The sequence below is a fragment of the Agelaius tricolor genome, unplaced genomic scaffold, assembly GCF_023055355.1.
Source record: "Agelaius tricolor isolate 1412-34295 unplaced genomic scaffold, bAgeTri1.0.p SCAF_9, whole genome shotgun sequence".
In the NCBI taxonomy this organism is placed as follows: Eukaryota; Metazoa; Chordata; class Aves; order Passeriformes; family Icteridae; genus Agelaius; species Agelaius tricolor.
Window position 1 is genome coordinate 2,438,589 of NW_027269269.1, and position 25,367 is coordinate 2,463,955.

The following is a 25,367-nucleotide window of genomic DNA, read 5'->3' on the forward strand; positions in this document are numbered from 1 at the left end:
AATGGGTTTAACCACTGTCTAGTTTTTCTTTCCTGGGGCTTATGTCAAACACTCCTGACTGCTCAGAGATCCTGTTCACAGCCATGGCATTTGAATAAAGCAGGGGAATTTGAAAATTATGAGACCCTTCTTAGCTAGCTTAGGCAATCAGGGACTATTGTCCATAGAGAACAGATTGTGGAAATCCTGTGACATTTTAAAATTAAGCCAACCTTTCCTGAAATCCAAGATGGATGACTGTGCTGTTGTTCAGAGTTATTGATTAGTGTGTGTTACATATTACCCCTCAAGGTCAAATCGGCCAGGCCAGGCCAGGACTGCTTGAATTTAGGGCCTCATCAAATCTTCTGAATAGCTGTTACAATTTTTTCCATATGCTCCCTTGCCACACTGGAGAGGAATAATGACGGGTTATATACTGAGGTGTTCCTGTGATGCCAGCTGGTAGCAAAATTTTGGGATCTCATCTCCTCTGAGATGAAGAGAAGAAGCAACTAATGCCCAGTGGCCTTTAATCAAAGGGAAAATACAGGTGGACAGTTTTTCACTTGCAGCTGGTTTAAATTACACAGAAGAAATTAATCATTGATTCAGTGGTTAGATAGATCTCAGTGCAAATGTATCCCCCTGGTTAGAGAGTTCTTAGGTGCAGAACTGAGATTTGCATCCCAGCCATTTTGGGATACAGAGACAATAGAGTCCTCCAAAGGAACAGGGGTGTCATTCATCTCAGAGGTGTTCTTTTGACATTTGCTTTTGCTTGAGAAAATTGCATAGACAGTAGTAAACAAAATAAAAAAATGGGATGTATTAAAGTTGATTTTAAAAGATATTAATTGTTAAGATGGATATTTTGCATAGTTGCTTACTTCTGGGGTATACTTGGGTTTTTGGTAAAATTTTGAAGAGTCAGTTAATGGGCTGTAAATCTCTAGGATTTTAATAAGATAATTTAGAAATAGATTGCTTAAATCTGAGAGCATTAATTGCAAAATACATGTTACCATTAACTTCAAACTGGAACTAGTGTTAACTATTTGTGACTACGTAAAGACAACTACAGTTAAAAGGTTAACTTACTGCTACAGTTCCAGTTTGCTTGTGGTTTTCTTTTTTTTTATAATAGCACCCATTCAGACAGAAGGAATAAATATTAAGAAATCTGATGTCGGTATAAAGCCTGACATCTAATGCTTTTGTAAAAATGTGTTGAGCTTCTCCAGAGAATGTTCATTGCATCAATAAATCAGAACTAGAGGAGACCTAAGGATAAGGCAGTCTTTTTCAGTCTAAAATCACTTTTGTGCCGACTCCACTAAAAAAACTAAAATAAAAATTTGCACATAAAATTTGCAGTTTGGTGTCCAGTCTTGCCCAGTTCCCAAGTGGATTGTAATTTAAAACTGAAAGCAGGGCACCACCTGCACTATTTGACTGTTTTAATGAAGTCCTGGGAAAATTATTTTCTAGTGAATTATATGACTTGAATAACAGGCCTGGCTGGCTCTTTTACCCACTTCATATTTTTTATAATTCTGGTTATTTTTCCTGTTTGCAGCTTTCCTGGGCTGTTATCATCCTGTGGAGCTGGTGATCTGCTGTGATAGGAGACAGAGAAAATAATATAAGGGATGCAGAAAGAGGGTTGAAGTAGGGTATTATAAATGGCAGTGCTCTGGTATTGTGGATTTCAGGGATATAGTACTTTACATCAGGGAAATTTAGACCTGACCTGTCATCCCAGCTGTTGCTCAGACCACAAACTCTGTGTTTGTGAACTTTGTAAATAAACTGACATTTTGCACTGGGAAGAGATGGTAAAATGTCTTGATCATAATTATGATCAATAAAAATTGTGGTGATTGTTTCCTCAGTCATGGAATGGGCTTGCCCCAAGTACAGCACAGCAGTGTGAAAGTAAAGAAATCTTGATTTTTTTAAATTTCTTTTTTTTTTTTTTCAGGTGGTTCTGGTGTCTTTATTTTTAGGTATTTATTTTTGTTGGTTTAGGGTTTTCATTGTGATGGCATGATTTCTTCTGAATCTTCATTCTGTAATGCACTATCTCTTTCTTCCACAGCTCTGCTGGCAGAGAGGTGTGGAAGGGTGGTCACATTAGCTGCAGAAGAGGTGGTGGGCATAGTTTATATGGCATTTATTGATGATTTAAGTTACCAGGGCAGTGGCAGCACTGAGGGAATGTCAGCTGCCACCAGGAAGAGGCTGTCTCTGGCCCTCTGCAGCAAAGCACAGCCCCGGGTTTGTCTCTGCACCAGCAGCATTCAGACCCTGGGATGGGTGAGCCATAGGAACAGGTGTGTCTGCTCACCTCCTGCAGTGGTGGCAATAGAGTGACTGCCTGTGTCAAGCTCTTGTGATTACAGTAAACAGAGCCTGTCTCTGGGTATACCTTTCCTAAGAGAGAAGGCTTGTGATTGTAATTTTTTACATGGCAGTGAATGCCTGGTTACTCTTCTCTGGTTTTACATTTTATTCAAAATCTAAAGGAACTTGTTAAAATTTTTAACACAAAAAAGGATTAATTACAACCTCCTGAAAGAGAGGTGCAGATTTCTTTGACCATAGCCAGTTATAGATGTCAAACTATCTCATGGGTATATTTACTGTATGGCACTGACTCATGCTCTGTCACAGACTGCCATGTGAGTTACATGGACTTCAAGGGATAGAAATTCTAGAAGCCTTCAAGGAAGTCAATTTGGGATGGTCACACTTAGGATTCCTGACTGGATCTCAATTACAGTAGTGCACAGAATGATGTTGGGTTTTTCTATAGCCTCAATGATGGTCTTCAACATGCTCATGGTGGGAAGTGGAGGGGCAAGTACCAATATCCACAGTCCTCATGACCAGTGACAGGACTCAAGGAAACAGCATGAAGCGGAGGCAGGGGATGTTTAGCTTGGATATCAGGAAAAGCTTTCTCACCCAGAGGATGGTTGAGCACTACAATGGTATCCTCAGGGAAATGATCACAGCACCAAGGCTTACAGAGTTCAAGAAGGCTTTGGGCAAATGCTCTCAGACACATGGTGTGACTCTTGGGGTGTCCTGTGCAGGGCCAGGAGTTGAACTTGATGATCCTGATGGATCCCTTCCAACTCAGAATATTTTGTGATTCTGCATATCAGGACTTGGTTCTTTCTTGGGTTTTTGGTTGGTTGGAGAAGGAGGAAGAGTCCTGGTTGTAGTCAGTAGTAGGTACAGGTCTACAGTTTGGGCAGCACACGTACAGTGGTGTTTGCTGCCTGTTCTGTGTGTCACTTTGCTCTGCAGGACCTGTTGGTGTTGCAGGTACCCCCAAGTTCAATACAACTCGTGCTATGTATTCCTCCCCTGCCTTGACTGACAAAATAATTTGGTAAAGTCACAATTCAGTGCTGTGTTTTTCTAGAGCATTTATCTGGTTTATTTTGCATTACATAAAGACCAGCCATTAGATGGGCCTCATCCCTTCTGCGTTAATCCAGCAGCACGAATGCAGCGAGAGAGCGCTCTGGTTTGAGCACGAGGGCCCCGTGCGCTGCTCTCCTTATCTGCTCTCCAATCTTTGAGCTCTTACATAATATATTTACGACTGTTTTTTGACTAATCTCTTTTGGGGTCTCATTTTGCATTCTTAGTCTCCAGCAACAAAGAGCTGCTATGCTCTTCCCATGTGAAATCCTTTCCAGAAGGTGCACATTATCTACTACAAGACAGGGCAACGATGAGCATCAATTTCCATGGCAGAATAGAAGCCTGGATTACAAATTACTATTTAATCCTTTTTACGTCAAAGGATATAATAATCCTTGTAAAATGTGCTCCAAGTCTTGTGCTTGGCTGTGTGAGGTTAAGGAGCAAAAATCAAAATGGGGAATCTCGTAAAAAGTAAGACATGAGGAAATGCGTGTGTTCGACATGAACTTTAGAATATGGTTAGAAGTACATTTCAGCAGTCAGAAATACAGATGATGGGCTGATACCTAGACTGCTAGTTTTGATTTTTCTCTATCTTTTCTACTACTTTGCTACAAAACAGTCTCTGTCGTGAGCGTTGCTTGCTGAATTGCAGTAAAGAATTTAGGTACAAAGTAAGCATTGTTCTAATTTGATTTTTTTTATCCTCCCACAAGTAAGAACATTTAGCAAAACTAACAAATATGGAGGTGCCTTAAGACTGTGAGAAAATCTGTTTTATTTTCTAAATCATCATGCTATGTGCATCAAGCAGTGTGATTCTGTAAGGGAGAGAAGGGTAAATAAGGTTGGGAGGGATAAGGATTTAGTGTTTGAAATTGCAGACTGATGGCTGCACAACTTCCTGCCCAAGCAGCTATTTTAAGAGGGGCAAAGTTTAATAACATGAAAAGTTTAGAAAATAAATCCCATGGTGACAGACCTAGAGTCTTTTCTTGCTACACTGAGTGTGTTATAACTTTATTAGGTAAAAAGCAAAACAAGTAAGTTGTTTGAAACCAGTAGTTTCATATGATTAGTTTATTCCATATTTTTATTACTGGCCTCTGTACTAAATCAGATGGGGCATACTGGATAGAATCTGTCCTTCTTACTGTGTAGCAATCCGCAGAGGAAACCTAGAAATAAGGTTTGCAATATTTGCAATATTACTAATGGAATGAACTGGGCTAAGCTGTTTGCTGTTATTTTCAGTGCTGTGTATTTAGAACATTACTAATAACCTAATAATCTGTATAGTCAAAATCCAGAAAACAGAGTAGGACCAGATTAAAAATGTTATCTCATACTAAAGAACACAATTATTTGATCATATAACCATCGTTTCACAATAGGGTATTTTTGTGCCAAATGCTAATTGCACGCTTCTAGTGTAACAATGCATTATGTGGTGTCCTTGCTGTCACAAAATGGTCATCTTGCAGGTGAAGACACTGCACTGCACCAGCTCTTATGAAGCCATAAAATGTTTGTGTTATAAAAGGATTCGTATTTGTAGATTTTTCGTTGTTCTTTTCTTTGACAAACTTACAGAAAACAGGAATATTCCCCTCATCTATCTTGGTGTTGTATTTTGGTAAATCCAGAAGTCTAATGTTTTGAAGAGAGCTTCCATATTTCCTGCAAAATGAATAATTTCTATTTCTTTGTTTGTTGCAGAAAATGACTAAAGAGCATATATAAGTAACCCTGGAAGAAGTTGCTGCTCTGTGAGCTTTACATGAGCATCCCCATCCTATGAGAAGGAAGAGGAGAAGGATCCGTCAGCCTTCTTAGCTGTAAAATGGGGACTGCAGGTGACGACATGGCTGCAGTGGAGCAGAATGCCTCTTTGAACCCTCTGTGCTTTGAGTGTGGCCAGCAGCACTGGACAAGGGAGAACCATCTCTACAACTACCAGAACGAAGTGGATGATGACTTGGTCTGCCACATTTGCCTTCAGCCCTTGTTGCAGCCGTTGGACACTCCCTGTGGACACACTTTCTGCTACAAGTGCCTAAGGAACTTTCTGCAGGAGAAGGATTTCTGCCCACTAGATCGAAAAAGACTCCATTTTAAACTCTGCAAGAAATCCAGCATCCTTGTTCATAAACTGTTAGACAAGCTTTCTGTTTTGTGCCCCTTCTCTTCTGTGTGTCAGGAAGTGATGCAGCGATGTGACCTGGCGGCACATCTTAAAAACAGGTGAGCGCTGCAGGTGCTTGTGTTGCATTTTCCCTACATGCTTGTTTGTGGTCAGTTTGTGTAGCAGTAGAGATTGTGGGCAGGAAGAGTGGGAGAGAGTTGGTGTGGCTTTTAAATTCACAGCAGAAGACCCTAGAAAATGGTCAGTCTGTAGCTGTGCACAGGCAATGCACTGGATTACCCCTTTTTTGTGCATCACACCAGAAAATAGTGAAGACTGCTTGGTGGCAGCCATGGGGACAATGATGTGGATCATTAGAGGTCTGAAGAAAATTATTTATCAAAAAAATAAAATACTGTGGCGGTTGATTACAGTAGGGGGAAAAAGGCTGAGGGACTGGGAAAATTAGAAATGTGCAAACTGTCTGCAGTAGGAATAAAGAAGATCGAGTTCAGATTTTAGGGGAAAAAGCTTTATAATGGTCAGGCACCGGCATGGCATGGTTAGGGAGCAGTTGTCCAGTCCTCATTTTTAGAAGTGTTTATGAACATGTTAAACTTTCATCAGGAACAGTTACATCAGAATTGATTCTGCTTTGAGGTAGGCAGATGGACATGGTATCTCTCAGGACTTACAGACCTTCTCTGCCTGCCCTCAGTCCAGTCCAGGGACACTGGTGACCACCCAGACAGGTTCATTTGAGAGGTGCATGGACCTGCTCCATGGGCTTGTTTCCAAGTCTTGGTCTTTGTACCTTTGGAGACTCTTGCAGACCATCTTTGCATGGAGAGTGGTGTTGCAGAGGAGATTGGGAGCGTGTGTGTGGTGCAGGTGTGCCTGCAGGCAAGTGCTCTGCCAAGAAGGGGAAAAGGACAGAGACCACCTGCCTTGGCAACTATTTGTTCACACTCATATTTCCAGTGTGCCCTCTTCCTTTTTCCACACATCCTGAAGGCTTCTGGGGATTCAGAGGCTGGGAGGACATGCAGAACATGCCGCAGCCCTGTGGACTGTGGTGAGCATGGAGCTTCCTGGCTGTGTTTGGTTGTGGTAGTATGGTGTCCATGTCAGGAAGGTACAGGGGCTAATTAGGAGCCTTTCTCTCTAGGTTTTTATCTTCTTTTTTTTTAAATTCTCCACATAGCTTCCATGTTAGTTTAAGCACTTGCTTGTTTGCTTGTGGCAAGTAGTTTCTGATCTATACGATGACTTGAGGGTGTTGAGGAGGCCTAAATGTTTTATGATTCTGTTTTAATAAAAGGCAAAGTTTAACTGATTCAATTTTAATAAAAGGCAAAATGCTATCAAGACTACCGCTAAGTATCTGATTCATCTTCTGCTTTCCCACTGTCATATCCCTCACCTCTTCAGTCCTTTTTCCTTAGCTGACGTAGTTTTGAGTGATATTAGAGCTGTTTAGAATGGGGTCATGCAATTTATTTGTACATAGAACACTATGTATGTACTTTCAAAGTATACAAAAAATATCCATTTACTTCATGCACAAGGTTATTATGGAATTCAAGTGAGCTGAGTCACAAGCTTTTTCTGTTTGTCGGCTGGAAAAAGCTTTCAGTTGCAGAAGGCTGCTCATTTTCAATTCCTTCTGTTGTCTTGGTTATCTTGGCTGATACACATTTTGAATATATGGTGATTTACAGTTTTCAATTAAGTTTATTTGCAAACATCTGAACCACCTATAAATTACCATTGCTGGCATAAATGATGGCAGCAACTGCATAGTTTGAATTTAATTCTATATGGATCAGTGAATCCAGTAAACTTCTACTACTGATCATTACATTTAGGAAAGAAATACAAAATTCAGTATTGTTTTAATTGTTGGCTTTGATTAATATAAACCAGTCTCAAAAAGCCTTTACATGAGATGGTTTGTGTTTCTGAAGAAAGCAGTATGGTTGGTTAATTTTCACTGTCTAAAAACCTTCACACTTGGGTTTTCCAGTGTTTTTTTATTAGCTTCATTTGAGCATAAAAGCTGGAAGAAAATGTCGTTGTATCCACCAGGTGCCTCAGAGTGTAAGGAGAATTACTGTAAGATGCTCCCACAAGGAGATGAGAGGCATCAGACACAAACCTGATTACTTCACAGTCACTAATTGCACTCCAGGATACCTCATTGCACAAAGAAAATATTCTTGATTTCTCAAACTCTTGAGTTTCATTACATTCCCTTGCAAACTTGGTTTTTAAAGTTAAACACAGTGCATGTAATATGATTTAAAGGGAAGAACCATATGAGTCATGTTTTTCAGTCACTTGGTATAGAAAATTTGCTAGTGTTTGGTAGAGTAAGTGTCAGTTTCATTCCTTGGAGTTGTTTAAGGAAATGGCATGTGGCACTCAGTGCCATGGTCTGGTTGACATGGTGATGTTTTGTCATGGTTTAGACTCTATGGTCTCAAAAGTTTCTTCCAACCTAGTTAATGCTGTGTTTCTGTGATTTCTAAATATCAAAGGTACATTTATGAGAAGAAAATCTGACAAGAAGTTAATGAGATTTTCTGTGTATGATTTTAATTGAGTTAATTCTTTTGGGTTATTCAGAGGTGAAAGAAGTCTATTGTATTATAATGAGAGGGTTGAGTATTGTATTTATTGCTTTTTAGTTGGGCTTTATTTGTTGCCTCCAGTATTTCCCTATGGTAGCTTAAGTTACCAATTTGGATGAAGACATTTTTCCAACTGGGTAACATTGCAGATAATTTTATGTCAAATTAAGTTTGACCTTTATATAGGATTGCATTTTTTTGGAATTGAAGAAACAATTGAGCTATTCACTGGGTGTCGCTCAGCATGCTTAATATATGGATTTAGAGTAACAAAATCCATGGGAAGACAAGTTGTAAATATACAGAGCTTCATCATTCAAAATCGTGGCAATCCCAGTTATTTTGGTGTTTATGACAGTGCTGGTGAGCCCTGTTCTTCCCACCCTCTCCCATGTTAGCTGCAGGCACTGTCCCTGCCTGGCACTTCAGAGCACCAGAAGTGAAGAGAATCTATGGGATTTAACCCTCTTTTGAGGCAACAAATTCATAGTCTTTCACATGCCATATGGACTCTAGCCATTGCTGGAAAGGTAAACAATCTCTCTCTGGTTGTTCTGAAGCCGCTTGACTCCTTGTAAGCTTCTCACATTGTTGGGTGGGAGAGAGAATTATACAACAAAACCACTCTTATTTTGGCTTAGTCTTCTCTGATTCCCAAACCTAGATAACTCCTGGTGCCTCACTTTCCCCACTTTATTTTTTTTTCCCTTTCTTTTTTTTTTCCTGTCAAAAGAGAAACTAAGACCCAGACACTTGACTTTCCAAAGCCACACCGGGTTTTACTTCGAATTGCAGCTGTAAATCTTACCAGAATTACTGCTTAAGGTCACTTTGCTGGCAAAGTTTTATGAGCAATAGCAAAGGCACTTGGATTGCTTCTTTGCTTAAATACAGCTCCTGCTTGGGAAATGATTTAGTGCAGCTGGTTTGAGGTTATTTAGTGTGTTTGCTTTTATCAAACCATTAAACTGGGCAGAAGCTGATCGCGTAGGTTACAATGAATTCTTTCTTTTCAGTAGTCAGTGAGCAAATGTGTTTTTCAAGCTCCTACTGTTATTTTGCAGAAATACCCTGTAAACTACATCTTAATTTTGTATGAAAGCTCTTTTTATCAGCAGAGAGGGATTGCTGCTAGTGTTCCAAGAAGTCAGCTTTTAAATGAGAAATCCAGCAGACTTGGCTGTAAAAAAACAACAAAAACCCACCAAACAAAAAGATCCATTTTTCTTCTCTCTCTGATATGAATTAAGAAAAATTGAAGGTAAAAGCTGTACTTTGTCACCGTCCAGAACTGAGCAGAAGCTGGTACTGAAGAGGGTAGAGGAAGAAGCTGAATATAAGCAGAAGCTGATTTCACATCGCTAGAATAACTGCCCTTCAGTCTTCCCATTAAGTAATATCACTGTGTTGCTTCAGCTGGGTAGTTGTACTATCACAGAGTAGTTGGAGTTTGAATCTTACTCTTGAGCATCTTGATTCCTGAAAGAAATTAAAGAATTTCTAAAAATTCTTAAAACAATCCTCCCTTTGTTTTTGCTCCTAGACAAGATGTTCTGGCTTTATAGGTAGATATGACATACCATTTCTCTAAGTTTGAATTCAGCCCTTATTTATGCAATTTGTTTTATGAGATTGTTTTTGTGAGTAAAGGAATCCTATCTTTAAAGTTTGTTTCGATCACGAGATGCTCATCTTTGTCCATAACGTGTTACAAGGTTTAGTCCAAAATGCTCTTTATCCCACATATTTGGTGTTAGTGAAATTGTGCACCTCTGGAGATTTACTGGCACTTAACTGTTACAACTGCTGTATGGTTTTGCTGTTTGGGAGTAATACATTCTTACTGCCAACAAAAATCTTATGTTGCAAGTGGAAAGAAAAAATCTCCGTATAGATGTGCTTGAGTACCAATACAAGGCTATGCTGTTTGGTAGGTGGCATGACCTAGGAGCTGGCATCCCATGAATTAATGTCTCCACTAGACTGCTACTTTCCTGGCAATGCAGTTGCACTGTACTAGACTGAAATTCACAGTTCAGTAATTAACAATTACTGGTTAATTTGGGGGAAATCTGTGGGGTTTTGCCCTTTTTTGCCTCATAACAGTGCTGCACAAAAGGGATTCCACTGAACTGAGTAGGTGTGCTGTTTAGATTTCTTGGTACTAGCTTTTGAAATGATAATTAAACATCATTGGCCAAAATAAACCTCAAATCTATTTGTATTTTGTGTGATGACTTTCATCAGCTGCCAGGTAATGATGGGAGAATGTGCTGTGTGAGGGAGGGTGGAGGAGGACCTGGCTGTGGTTTAGGAGGCTTTGACAGAAATAGGACACTTCCAGGGATGAGTTTTGTGCTGTCCTGGTTTGACACAGCTTAAAAAAGCCCCAAACTCTTAAGGTGTGCTTTGCCACCTCATGCAGGTCCTTTGGGCTCCTCTGGCCTCGTGAGATGGCTGAGTCAGAGTCAGCAACAGCGCAGTGGTTTGTAGGAGATACCTAAGGAAGTGTCTGGCTCACAGAAGTAGTCCAGTAAGGCTGGACTTTGCTGTCAGGCTCAGAGGGATTGGAGCATGGTTCTGTGACAGTGTTGGTTTTCAGCTGTTCATTTACCTCTTTGCTGAGAAATCACCACTTCTATAGCACAGCAGTTCAGGGACAGCAAGGACACACAGCTTGGGGTGGTTTTGTCCTAAATTCTGGAGAATCACTGTGGGAGAGCATGTCTTTTAGAGCTCCCAGCAGACAAAAGGTTTTCTCTGCAAGAGCATTTACCCTTTGCTGTGTTGCTGCAGAAGTGAGTGATGTTGGAGATTGTTCCTTTTTTTTTCCCCTGTTGCCAGGGTTAAGATTTGAGGGACCATGAGGCTAACCCATCAAGTTAAAGTGTATTAGAAATACCGAGGGAAGTGATAGCATCTTTCCTTTTCTTGATCTCTTGGGGCCGTTGTTTTGAGGTTTGCATTGCAAAATGATAAATGATAGAAATTTCCTGCCGATTTTCACATGTAATTGTGTGTCTCTGGCCACCAAACAGATATATTGGCTGATCTGTCCCACTATACCTGTGGTTTTCTGTAGTAAATACTGTCTGGGCAAAGCCAAGAAATAGGGTTGTGTTCCATCATTAAAATAAGAGAAACGTTTTCACAAAGCAAAACCTTTCAAAAAATTTTCATCTTTCGTGCTTACACTTTCTTAACTTTGAAGAAGAAAATGACCAGCAGTTGCTTTGGGAAAAGCCCCAAGGAATTATTTCTGAAATGCATCATGTCATAATATGAACTGTCTCTAATGTATGTTTTTGTGCATATTTCAGAGCATATTTGGGTTACCTTTTTCTACTCTTCTAAACACGGAGAACACAAAGGGGGACATGAGACAAGGGAGGACACATGGAGAACTCCTCTGGGGGAGGCCTTATAGCCTTTAGATACCTTTCAGTATCTAAAAGGGATATGAGAGCTGGAGAGGGATTTTTTTTTTTGTAAGGGCATGTAGTGATAGGTTAAGGGAAATAGCTTTAAACAGAAAAAGGGTAGATTTAGGTTAAATAATAGGATGAAATTCTGTACCATAAAGGTGGTGAGGCACTGGAAGAAGTTTCCTGGAAAAGCTGTGGATGCCCCATCACTAAGAGTGTTCAAGGCCAGGCAGGATGGGACCCTGAGCAACCTGGTCTAGTAGAAGGTGTTCCTTGCCCATGGCATGGGGTTTAAACTAGATGATCTCTAAGATCCCTTCCAACCACTGCCACTCTATCATTCTATGTATATCAGTTAAAAAAATATATATTTTTTCATATATATATATCTAATGTTATGTATGTATAACATGGCTGGGGGTCACAAAAGCTTTATCAATGTTCTTTGGATCTGAAAACTTAAAAATCCATGCTGAAGCAGTCTAACCATATAATTACCAAATTACTTTTACAGAATGTCAGAACGGAATTGTGATCCTCAAAACATTCTTCTTTAATAAGTTAGGATGTCATTAGGCTTCTGCTGTCTTTTACTCTGTTATTTCTTCTCTTGCAAGAATAAATAATTTCTTCTTTTGTTATAACAACCTGCAAAGTTCCCAAATGCTGAATCCTTCTAAGAATGTGGTTCCTTTTTTTCTGACACTGCTACAGTATGAGCATTTTTGGGTGATCAGCAGCTTCAGAAGCAGGAATTTTAAGGACATCAAATACTATAAGGCATGATTTATCAGACACTGGCAAAACTGTCACAGAGGCAGATGTAAGATTGGTGTCCACGTCTAATTATGTGCACATAAATGCAAGATGATTCGATAAATGAAGGCTTTCCATAAATTTGCAACATTGCAGCCCTTTTTTTTGCAATGAACTATTGTAGGCTTTTAAACATAAGCAAAAAAAAAATACTGCATTAACAGTAATGGAAACTTAAAAAACTGAAAAAACTCAAATACTGTTGCATAAGGGAAACAAAAATTGCACCTCCTATGTCAGAAGTCAGAAAGAAAAAACAGGAGACAGGATGGAGATGAGAACACCTTCTATTGGCCCAAGAGACAAGTGATGAACAGAGCTGTTACTTTTGCTAAACCTCTCATACAGACTCCTAGAGAAGCAGAATTTTATTTCGGTATTATAGCACTTAGATTGCAATTTAGGGAAAATTTTTATCTCTTTCCTCCTTTGAATAAGCCCAGGAAAATATGATGCTTACTTCTTTTGGCTTACTAAGGGGAAAGAAGATGGTTTCAGTAGGTCTCCAGTTACTTCTTGGAACAGGGCTTCTCTTATGTAGATTGTTTTGACCATCTTTCCAGCAAGTTATTTTCCAGAAACTAAAATGTACAGAATCCACCTTTTAGTGGAAGTTGTCCTTGTCCATGGCAGAGGGCTTGGAACTAGATGATCTTTAAGGCCCTTTCCAGCACAAACCATTCTGTGATAACAAAATAAGGCCACATTCAGGTGTTACAGCACATTGAGTTCATGGCCAAAAAACTACCTAGTGGAAGTTTTGTGAAGAAAGCAGTATTGGGGTTTTGTCCACTAAAACATATTTTGGCCTTAAAATTCAGCGTGTTTAATATTTTTTTTTAATGCTGCGTTTAAAGCTATGGCTTTGGAGATGACCGATTTAACCTAATGAAATACTTGGGCATTTTGTGCTACAAACAGGGCTGCAGGCTTGAAGCATGATATCAGTGTTGTCTTTACAGGTGTCCTGGGGCTTCTCATCGGAGACTTGCTCTGGAGAGAAGGAAAACGAGCAAGGTGCAAGCAGAAGCAGAGGGTGAGAGTGGTGTGGGAGGGCCGGAGCAGCCCAGCAGTTTATCTCCAGACGCTGATCAGGGAATAGTGCCAGCTGAGCCAAGCTTTACCTCGCCCGCCCTGCCCGCCTGGACAGACGAGCCCGGCATCGACAATCCGCCTTTTGAGGAGAACACAGCAGCAGACAGTATGTTATCACTTACCTTCTCAAGTCTCTTATATCAGATGTGGAAACATTTGTGGTGTCAGAGCTTGTCTCTTACCAACTGTGAATGTGCATCTTCATTTTTGACTCTTTTCTTTTGCAATTTCTGGAGAAATATTAGTGTATTTTGATTACGTGCAAGTTTACAACTGGGATAAAGTCACAGGAAGGAAAGAAATATCTCCAAGTGTGTGCCAGCTACCGTGGTGCTGTATCATCATTTATTGTGTCAGGGTGCAGTAGTTTGTGTTAATCTGCTATTGGTTCTGGCCTCACAAGTGAGATGGAAGGAGTGTAGTTTCTGTAAAATTACAAAAGTTATTTTCTAAGATGAGATTTGTTTTTCCCCCCAACTGGATCAGCAGCCTTCTCCCACACAGAGTGCTGTCGTGCTCAAGCAAAAAGGCAGCTGAGTTGCTCCTGCATTTGTCTGCACTGAATGAGCAGTAACACCTTTAGCATCTGGGATTTTATAGAGGAAGTGCTGAGCCTTACCACAGAGAAAGGTGGTCCTGTCCCCTTTCTTCTCCTCTATATTTGCCATCCTTTAGCATTCTCCTTTTTCCTCTTTAGTTGTCTCTATGTTTGCTTCAGAAATGGGCTCCTTCAGTTGACCCAGTAACTCAATAGCAGCTCCTCATGCAATTGCAAGACAAGGAGGTTATTATGGACTAACCCTTAAAATACGTTTTTATTGTCACCCTGATTTTTTAAGATTTTCTAAGCCTTCTGATGTTGACATTCTTGTAACAAACTTTCTCACACACTTTCTGTAAATAACTCACTGTTTTGCATTCTTTTATGGAGGAGGAGTAATTTGATGGGCTGTTGGTTTGTCCAGTGTCATTGGAGAGGTGGCACTGTCACCCTCCAATCCACTGTCACTTTTGGAAAACTATAAATGTTGGAGTCAGAAAATAAACTTCCCTTTTTTCTTCACCTGGAGAACAGCGGTGTGCACTTGTGTTCTTTTGTGCCCTATAGTGACACATTTTTATCATTATCACCAAATGCAAATCCCCAGGTGACCCAATGAAGGACATGAAGTTGATTATAAAGGATGGGATCCAAAGGGTTGAGAGTATCCTATTCCAATCCAAATGACCCCATTTCAGGAAGCATGGATGCTACTAAGTCACCAGCTGCTTTTTAACAAGCTAGGGGTTTCAACAAGTAGTGGAACTGATCCATTTGCACTGGTTTAGTTTTTTTTGTTAAACTGCTGCTTTGTGGCCTGTCTACATTTTGATGATTTGTTTTATTGGAAGTGAATGAAGTAGAAAAGATATTAATTGTCTTTCTTTTTAAAAATAATTGGCAGCAAATCAACAGCCACCTACCTTGCCTGAAGGAGAGATCACTACTATTGAAATTCATCGGTCCAATCCTTATATTGAATTAGGAATTAGCATAGTGGGTGGCAATGAAACACCTTTGATCAACATTGTCATTCAAGAGGTTTATCGAGATGGGATCATTGCCAGAGATGGAAGACTTCTTGCTGGAGACCAAATACTTCAAGTATGGAACCTAATTGCGTATTCTGTCTGCTTGCTTACTGTTCACTCCTTGCAGAATTGTTGTTAAAATGAGATGGAAGATTTTCCTTGTCAGACTATGTTGTGTCAATGTTAGCTTTGCAATTATCAGTTGGAAAGCAAATTAATATTCAGAGCAGAGCCTGTTGTTCTAGCACTTTTGGCTGTCATGCTTTATGTTGTTTGTCGGACCAGTCCTTGGAATTATCTTTCCTCTCTGGCATCTGTTGTCAACATTTAAAATACAAGTTTATTTTTCTGTTTTTAAATGTTGTGGGACTTGGTCTTTATTTCAACTTTACTCATGCATTCCAAAGGAGCTCAAGGTTATTTCTGGCTAGCAAGTTGGCGTAACTTGTCCTATGTAAGAAGCAATTTGTGGATTTCATCTAAACTGTTATTTTAATGTTGCCTTCCAAAAGCTGAGGCAGTTGACCAGCATCTTTCAGTATGTATAAAAGACTCAGTGTTAGGCTTTAATGGAAGGATTTAAGCAAGATGCTATAAGCATTTAAAGAAAAAAAATGAACAAAATGTAAGTTTGTTTTGATTGTGTATTTTTGTTTTGGTTTTGAGTAATTAACCACAGACAATAGAAAAAAATCAAGTTCTATTAATTTTGAAGTTTTAGTTTTTATATTAGGGGAAGGGGTTGTTTATACGACACTAAAGTAACTGAGTGCTACATAAACAGAACAGTCACCCAGCTTCTATTTTTAATCCTTCCACCTGAAATAAATATATTATCATCAATTCAAAGTTACTTCAGTAGAAATGTTTGCTTTTGATCTGGCAGCCTAAGATCAGCCCAAATGTAATTGTAAGCCTTCATTTCACTGTTTTGAAATCAAGCTGATAGAAGTAGCTTAAATACAGTAGTTACCCTTGGAATAAAATTAGTTTGCACTTCAGAAAATAAAGTCCCTTTTGAGAAATGTGCCTTTTTCCGCTCTTGGAGTGTAAGCATAGTGGCTGGCCAAGAAAACAACCCAAGAGCTTTCCAAGATGTTTCCTTTTCAACAAGTAATTGCAGACACTGATTGAATGCTCCCTCATTTATTTTTATGCTAAGGGCTCTACTTGTTTGACAGAATAGGGAGCTTGAGTTCCAATGAAGCTTTGGAAATTCCTGCTGTTTGGGCAGGTGTCAGTTACAGTTTCCAAAGCCATAAATGACAGTGAATTGACTGTAAATAGGAATTTACTAGCTGCAGTGAGTCTTCCCCTATCAACAGCCTGGCAGTGGGGCTGTCAGATGCTAAGTGGGTGTCCATGAGAGTCCTTCTCTCATGCCAAGGGTGAGATACAGAGGGTAAAACCTAAATTTTGAGGGGAGATAGAATATCTTTATTTATTTGAATTTGCCTGTGCAGGTGCTGAGTTGTTGTATTAAAATGATCAGGTCCAATCTCTGCCATCTGTAATTAGGGGCACTTAGGTGCAGCTCAGCATGTACACTTTGGTGGGATATTTCTGAAAATGTCTTCCAGGGCTTTTATGAGCTGTAAAGGTCTAAAAGAAAGAGCCAGAAAGGACTGTGAGATGAAACTCAGCATTTTCTTGCCTAGTCAAACAAGAAGTATTACCCTTTTAAGAGCTGTGGGAACAGCATTTAGTAACAGCTACATAAAAGCTTGTGTTGTCTGCAAGGTGCAGATAGGTGCCTAACAATTTCAAAGTGCTCTACAAATTGTGTCTTTTTTGTGCTGGACTGTGACTGTAATTCATGTGATGCATGTCCTAATGAGAATCTCTTTCCCCAAGAAGTGCCAAGGCTGTTTTGTTCTGAAATTTTAAACTGCCTTATAGAAAGAAGAATTACATTTTATTGCATATATTCTTCTGTGCCCTTTGAGTGCTCACATATTTTATGTATTTACTTTAGCTAGCTACAGTTAAAAATAAAAATGGATTTAATTTTAAGGGCTCTGATGGATGGGCCCTAGTGGTTTTTGTGGGAGGCAGCTCTAAGTGTTATTTCTCCTAGTTATGCTTCTTTTTTCCCTCTGCCCAAGGTTACAGCCTGTCTGAGGGCAGTAGCAGAGCAGGACACCACCGTGGTTCTGTCTGAGCTCATGGTGCTGCCAGCAGCAGTGGCTTTGTGCTGGATTTTGGGCTGGAGGTGTCTCAGGGCGGGTGCAGTCCTCCTTCACCATCAGAAACTACCACAGCCAAGTGGTTCAGCACAGGCTTCTGGGAGCCCCTCAGCTTGGATGTGTGATGTAAATGTGGCAGCTGCTGTACATAGATTGCTTTGTATATTTTTATAATTTTAATATTACTATTAGATGGTGAGAAGCTGCATGTTTGGTTTTACTTACTCAGGTTGCAGTGGGGACTATTAAAAGGCTTAGGTAAGGCACATCAATCAGTATAGACGGTTTAGTGATAGCTTCTATCTGGGGCAGGGGTTCCTCCACCAAGGCTAAGGATGAAATTCTAATGGTAACTTTGAATCCTTTCTTACAAAAGAAGACAAACACAGCTTTCATGCTGAATTTTTGTCATACTCCTCTTCTCTACTAAATCTCATTGTACTGTCAGTTCTTATTTTTACAGTGCAAGAAATGACTGAAGCTTACTGATCTCTGTATGAGTGGGCTGTATAACAAACACAGTTCTTAGTTTTAGGTAGAGAAAGTTTAATCTGTTTTTCATTTACAACTGAATTTTGGGTGATACAGGTTATAAGTCTGAAGCTCTGGCCTACTTGAAATCTGTGGAAAATCTAAGTTCATGCTAAGACTTGAGAATTAGTACAACTACTTTTTTTTTACTGTGTTAATGAATCAAATTCATTATTCTTGACTTCAGTTTTTTTTAAAATGTTTTTTCACATTATGAAAGTACTGCATATTGTAAGACACAAGCTTCCTTCAGAGATTTAGATCCATTCTTTTTATAGCTATTATTTTGCAGTTTTAAGTGATTCTGGGATTGACATTGAAAGCACATACCATGTTCTTGTCTGGGAAAACAAACAATGTAAAGAAGACAAGTGTAGGAGACGAGGAGAGCAAAAACCATGGCCTGTGATGGCAGAGGGCATTCACTACTGGGGACATGTTGTCACCTTTTTGGGAGAAGGCCTAAAATACTGCTAGGGGAAGCTTAAATAGGGTATTAGGAAAGATCTCTTCACAAAAGGGTTGTTAAGCACTGGAGCAGGCTGCCCAGGGAAGTGGTGGAGTCACCATCCCTGGAGATGTTTAAAAGGCATGTAGATGTGGAACTTGGAGACACGGTTTAGTGGTGGAGTTGGCAGTGCTGGGTTAACACTTGGGCTTGATGATGTTGAGGATCTTTCCCAACCTAAAAAGAAGTTTGTAGATTGAACATGCAATGTGAGTTTGCAGGAAAGACTGGAAGATAAGAGAGGAAGCCTAGTGAAGTCAGACATGTATGTTGCTCCAAGGCTGATTTTGCAGTGAGTGAATTTACTTTGGAAAGGACTTAACTAAACGTGCAAAAACATCATTGTGACTTCTTTTGCTGTCGTTGGCAGGTGAACAGCTTTGACATAAGCAACGTGTCCCACAACCACGCGCGGGCCGTGCTGTCGCAGCCGTGCTCGGTGCTGCAGCTGACGGTGCTGCGGGAGCGGCGGTTCGGCAGCCGCGCGCACGGCCACGCCGACGGGCCGGGCTCCGCGCGCGAGGACAGCTTCCAGGTGACCCTGCACAAGCGCGACTCCAGCGAGCAGCTCGGCATCAAGCTGGTGCGCAGGACCGACGAGCCGGGGGTGTTCATCCTCGACCTCCTGGAAGGGGGCTTGGCTGCTCAGGACGGCAGGCTCTGCAGCAATGACCGCGTGCTGGCCATCAACGGGCACGACCTGAAGCACGGCACGCCGGAGCTCGCTGCTCAGGTCATACAGGTAACTCGCTTTCCCTGCCTGAGCCCTTAGCTTGGCTGTATTTCTAGAGTCTGTTCCCAGGCAGAACAGCTTGTGTGAGGCCTAAAAGCCTGTGTCAATGTAATTTACAGTGATTTATGTTTTGAAAATAAGAGTGAAGAACAGCACCTGCTTTGGCACCTACCAGATGAACTTCACCTCCTCAGAAGTGAAAAATGCGTTAGTCTTCCCTGGAATGCAGCCTGAAGGTTAGAAGACAGCTTGTGTAGCAAGGAGAATAGCCTATTGTAGCATACTGCTTAGCAGGGGAGAAGAAAAAAAAGAGGATTATTATTATTATTCTATTTATGTATGTATTGTATTTTAATCTCTCAGTAAGCTCTATAGAAGTGGGCTTTGTTTTTTATTGATTTGCCTGTGCATGGAATTGAGTTAAAACAAGAAAGTAATTTGTCAGACGTTAGAGTCAACAGGTAGCAGCTGGAAAGTCAAATAGAGGTTTTCCATGAGTTCTACATGGTATAAATAATTTTCTGAGTGTTCAGAAAAGGGCTATTTCCAATGTCTGGTTATGTCCTGGACACAAATACTACACAAAGTTTGTTGCAGTGTGACATATGACCCATCTGTGTTGCCACAGGAAAACCTTTACTCCATGCCTTTCTCCCAGTCTGTAAGGAAACAGATGCAGCACTTTGCTATTTCCTGCTGATGGGAGGTTGGTGAAAATAGCTTTGTTTTTAGGAAAGTTGGAATATACCAGTGGTATGTTCCTGCAGTCTAGTGCAGTCACCTTTGCTTAAAGCACCACACAGACAACTCTGATACAAAGGAGTAGTAAATACTTGTTTCAGGAATCATTTCAAGTGTTTTCCTTGCAGTGAAATTAAAATAACAATGATCTTGGGAATTGTATTTTCAGTTCCCCAACTTTTGTATACAGTGATTGGAATTTAGCACTAGGTAACTTTTACCTTTTGAGGTGTGGCTTTGCAGCAATAAAAAGAGCTGATGTTTTATTAACATCTAATAAATGGGTCTCCCAGTATTCCCCAAAATCCAGAATACTATGGTTATGCTCATGGATAACATCTTTCTTGCAGTTATCTTTGGGAAGTACCAGAGATGTTCAGAGCTTTTGATCAAAAGCTGCAGATCTTGGAGCTATCACATAGGCATTTCATCCATTTACTGCTGTGTGTTGCTGGAGTTCATGGAGGCTGCAACTGGAGTGGGATGAATTTTAATGTTCAGAGCTTTGTAACACACAGTGAGAAATGGTCCTTTTGACAAAGGATTTTTAGCTGATGTAAAGACAACATCTGAGGTGAAGGAGGAATGTTAATTTTCCCTCCATTTTGGGCGGAATTGCAATATGAAGCAAGTGAAGTAGTGTGCAGTCTAAAAAGGAACTGGAAAACAAGGTCTGCTGTTGTCTTGTTTCACATTCTGTCATATGTTTTCCTCCCTTTCTAATAATCAGTATCCTCTCAAACTTGATGATATTTGATGACCTAATGTATTCAACAGGCAAGCGGGGAGAGAGTGAACTTGATCATCTCTAGACCCCTGAAGTCACAGACAGTCAGCATTATCCGAGACACCGGGACTCACAACAGCAGCTCACACCAACACCAGTCCCAGCAGCTGTTTCACAGCAGACCTAACTCACATAAGGTTGGTGCTTCTCCTTTTGAAAGGAAAAAATACTGGTTTACTCATGTGCTGGTGTGGGTAGCAAGGCAAAGCTAGAAAAAAGGGTTATATTATTTTTTTTATCAAATTAATAAAAAAATGATGATAACTTCCAAGTTCTCAAGTCCTGCATCATGTGTGGAGTAGGAACAAAAGATACACAACAGGTTTTCAGTATGTTTTTGGATTTGCTGACTACAGTGAAAGAAGCAAGTTCCATGAGTTCATACAGCTGTAGTTGTTAGACCTTGTCTAAGACAGTGGCTGGTACTCCTGCATGGGAAGGGCTGTCATTCAAGACAGTTGTACTTTTTGTTGCTCTGTGCTGGCTGCAGCCAGGAAAGATGTGAGGTGCCCACCATCCAGCTTATAAAGAGCGTGTTGCAGGGATGTGTCATCTCCTTCATGAGTCACCAGCCCTGGCTGCAAGGCTGCTGAGTCTCAAGTAGGGAGAGAAAGGCAAAATGAAGAGACTTTCATGAAGCTAGTACTCTTTGGAAGAAATGCTAAAATAGAGCCTGTGCTCGAGATGTCCTTGTAATTAGAAAAATGCAACTTCTCACTCTTAAGAAGTTGACTTTGTGAAATAATGGTGATAGATACTGACCATGTCAACAAATCCACCTTTCCACCTGTCCACTCTATTTGCTTTACTATGTAGCATCATATACTTCTGTTGGGATAACTAACATGTGTTGATAGGATTTTCTTTTAAAAGTGGGGATCATTTCAGAAGAGAACAAATGAGGCTCTAGGAAGGTTGTTTTCCTCCTGAGGGATAAAGGTGAGGCTCCTGAATACCGTGGCTACAGCACTGGGCCATACCCACACAGTGATTAGTTGTTGATGTCAGAGCTTGAGGCAAGTTTGCATGTGCCAGCATGAGCTGTGCTCTTACCACAATTGATCCAAAGTTGGATGAGTGGATTTCCCTCACAGATCACTGCCATTTGTGGGCTCTTTTAAAACTGGAAGTCGCATGTAACAGTAAGTGAATGTTTCTCGTATTTTGTATCATTTATCTTTCTCTCATTAACCTTCAGTTGGCTTTGAAGCCTTGTGGCTTTAAATATGTTTGTATGATTGTGTGGCAGCAGCCAGTCCTGAAGCCAGAGAAATGAACTATCTTTATAAGCTGTGGTGTGTTTACATAGAGCTACTTCCATCATTAATGTGTATGTGAGGAGCAGAGCCAGTCAGGAGCACGTGGCATTGGAGGTCAAAGACAATGTTGTCATTTTCCAAGAGAAGGCAGGAGAGTATATACATATATACATTTTGAAGAATATCCCAGGTTATTTCTTTCATTATTTTGGATTCCTTGCAAGTATTCTGTCAATTTAAGATGCTACTACAGGTGTATGTGCAGTGGTTTGAATCTTTTACTTAATAACCTGAGGGAAAGGCTTTGGCAAATAAAATTTACTTTGATTTAGATTTAGATCTTTTTTTATTGAGCAGAACTGAATACAGGCTGAACTTCATCATTCAGTTGTTGGAAAATTTAATATAGGATCTCTTCTTGTTTCAAGCTTGAGTCTTCATTATAATCATTAGGGAGGCTGCCCAAGGTACCCATTACAAGCCATTAGCATCAATTGGCCTTAGTTTGTGCTCTGGGAGGTTCTACATACCAGCTGCAAAAGAGAACATGATGTATAAGGGCTTTAAAGAGTCTCTTACTGTCATCATGAAAACACATGTTTTCATTTCTTAAGAGCTTCTTTGTAGTTCTGTGGCATATTGTACTGACAAATGAAGTAATGCTGATGTTCACCAAGACTTTAAAAGATGTTTATCTGGCTTGTCTCCAGACTTTTGACCATATGGTTTTTTAGTGCAGTCCTAAAATTTAGCCTCTTCCAGTGTAGGATATAAAGAAAAACTAGAGTGGGATTTCAAGATAGGCCTTTATAAGCTTTCTATCTGTGTTCAAGTATCTACATCCAGGGGGTTTTTGTTGGTGAATTGGGGTCTTTTTTGGAGGAGTCAGGGATTTGACCCAGAAGAAATCCAGCCAAAGCTGCTTTCTGCTACTTAGTCATTTTAAACTGTTCCATTAAAGTGCCAAAATGTGGCTTTGGGGTGTTGTTATTTAGTTGATTTGTTCTGGTTTTCAGTTTTGGTTTGCTTGGTTTTTCTTCCTTAGTTTTAACAATGTTATTTATCCTTATTGAACAGGATCTCTCCCAATGTGTTACATGCCAAGAAAAGCACATTACTGTGAAAAAAGAGCCACATGAATCTCTGGGAATGACAGTGGCAGGAGGCAGAGGCAGCAAAAGTGGTGAACTGCCCATCTTTGTGACAAGTGTGCAGCCTCACGGGTGCTTGGCGAGAGACGGCAGGATTAAACGAGGTGGGGTTTGCCTTCCCTGGTGGCAGGGCTGCCTCTGGTTGCTTTTGATCTCTGAAATCAGGTGGTTTCAAAAAATCTTCTCACAGATGTAGGAAAATGCTTATGGATGCTTTTCTTCATGATTTAATAATGGAGTACAGTATTTGGTGTTGCACTTTCACCTTTCATGGAAAGGGGATGTTTACAGCTTGATAGCAGGGGAAGTGGATAAGATCAGGAAATGTATGGTTAAATTCTTTAAAGCTGATGGTATTCCCCTGAGCTGAGGGTCTGCTTGATGCAGACACATCCTGTTTTCATGTGTGATTTAGTGGGTTGTACTATATCTCTGTCCAAGGAATCTCTGCTCCCTGGTATAATACCTGAACAGCAGAGAAGCTCTGATGACAGACTATAGCTGACCCACACGAAATTTGCCCCAGAAGCTTCATCAGTGTTAATCCTGGTTCCCAAAAGCTTTCTTATCCCCTGGGACATCATGAGTTTGCTGGTCTTTGGGGGCGCTGCAACACCTGTCCTTGTTCCCTGCTTTATAAAAGAGAATGAGGAGGCAGAGGTTAGGCTCAGCATAGATGAAGGCAGTCCTGCATAATGGATAGCAAAGCATTTGATGATTAAAATGTATTATGTCATATGTGAATCAGAGACTGCCTATGGGATCTCTGTGATTCACAGTTCACAGAATTACAGAATGTTTCAGGAAAGAAATTTAGGGAAAAAACTTCACAGATTGTACATTTAAAAGAACAGTGTGGGAGCATCCTTCTATGTTTCTGAGAAAGGGAGATTTACACCCACACACCAGCAGGTATGCTTTCTTTTTCTGTTCTACTATGAAAAACACCCTTGATAGAACAATCACTATTGTTCTTTCATTGTGTAACATTAAAGTAGCCACAGAAGCTACTGGGAGGAAAAGCCTTTCAAAAACTGAGCCTCATACCAAATGTCACCCAGGTGTTTGCACTTTTGATCTGTTTTTTCTGGCTTTCATTGGCGAGACATTGTGTGGAAAAGGAGTCTGCCACTGGATAGTTAATAACATTGTTGTTTACATCCTGGGCCTTCTTAAAAAACGTAAAACTAAAATTGTGGAAATCTTTTTCTGGCTTTGATATTTTCCAGATTAGCTTTGTAGAGGTACTTCTTTTCTTTCTTTGAATTAACTGAGTTTTGTACCAGACTTTCCAGTAGTTTTTGAATTCTGTTTTCTTCTCCCAAGTAACAAGTTATTAAAAACAGATGAATTAAAGCACTCTGTGGAACCTCACCAGTCTACAATAATTAATTGGGAACTTTGAGGTGCCTGCATTGTTCCTGCCATCATTCTTCCTTCACTTTTAAAGTTAGGGTGAACCCAAGATCCTCATCTGGAAACAGTTGTGTCATGGCATCTGCAGTAGCAGTTGCAGCCAAGCTGATGAGGTACTTAAGTAATTTCTGTTTCAGATTTTCAGGGCATTATACATAGAGGCCACAGTATTTGGTGTGTATGTGGAAATAAATTACACTGATCCAATTTGATACAAGCTCAATACATTAAAGTTTCAAACTGACAATATAAAGGCTTCAGAGCTCCCAGTCTGTTAGTTCAGACTGTCTCAGGTCCAAAGATGGACTGAAACTATGGAATGAGACCCTGGCCTGGGAGGTGCTGTGGGTGGGCAGGACTGTCAGACTGATGTGCTCTCTCTCGCGGCTTTGTACAGGTGATGTGCTGCTGAACATTAACGGGATTGATCTCACCAACCTGAGTCACAGCGAGGCCGTGGCCATGCTGAAGGCTAGTGCTGCCTCTTCAGTAGTTGCCCTGAAAGCCCTGGAAGTCCAGATTGTAGAGGAACAGCCCCAGGCTGATGAGGAACAATTGAGTACCATCAGTGAAAATGAATACGATGCCAGCTGGTCACCATCCTGGGTCATGTGGCTGGGACTTCCAAGGTACAGAATTAATTGATTAAGTACTTATTTAGGTGCTTCAAGCTAAGTCCTGCAAGAGACATAAAGAAGCAGAGATCTGCATAGTTGCAGCACATCTGCTCTTATTTCTACCTCTCCATCTCAACTGTATTCAGTTGGCAGTGTGCTTAGAAAGTGGGCTGTGAACAGGAGCAATGTTTCCTTAGGAAACTCAAAGATGAATAAACTGGTTTTATCCCTTCACAAACCATAGTAACTACCAATGGTGGAGTCTTCTGTTCAGAGAGAATTAATATTTTTTTATTGTTTTATTGTACTGTGACTTTCTGTAGAGTATCTAAAATCAGAGAAATTACTA

At 40.4% G+C, this 25,367-nt stretch overlaps 1 protein-coding gene across 5 annotated transcripts in view; it reads left to right on the plus strand.

Annotated features, from left to right (window-relative positions):
* LNX2 (ligand of numb-protein X 2) overlaps positions 1–25,367 on the plus strand; it is a 59,820-nt gene that overhangs the window by 27,652 nt on the left and 6,801 nt on the right. For all 5 annotated transcript variants that reach the window (XM_071434004.1, XM_071434008.1, XM_071434009.1 and 2 more), the window contains 7 exons: positions 5,143–5,667; positions 13,385–13,623; positions 14,963–15,162; positions 18,685–19,056; positions 20,566–20,712; positions 22,912–23,089; positions 24,799–25,030. In XM_071434004.1, the coding sequence (XP_071290105.1) occupies positions 5,267–5,667; positions 13,385–13,623; positions 14,963–15,162; positions 18,685–19,056; positions 20,566–20,712; positions 22,912–23,089; positions 24,799–25,030 (1,769 nt within the window). In that variant the 5' untranslated portion in view covers positions 5,143–5,266. The remainder of the gene's footprint in view (positions 1–5,142; positions 5,668–13,384; positions 13,624–14,962; positions 15,163–18,684; positions 19,057–20,565; positions 20,713–22,911; positions 23,090–24,798; positions 25,031–25,367) is intronic.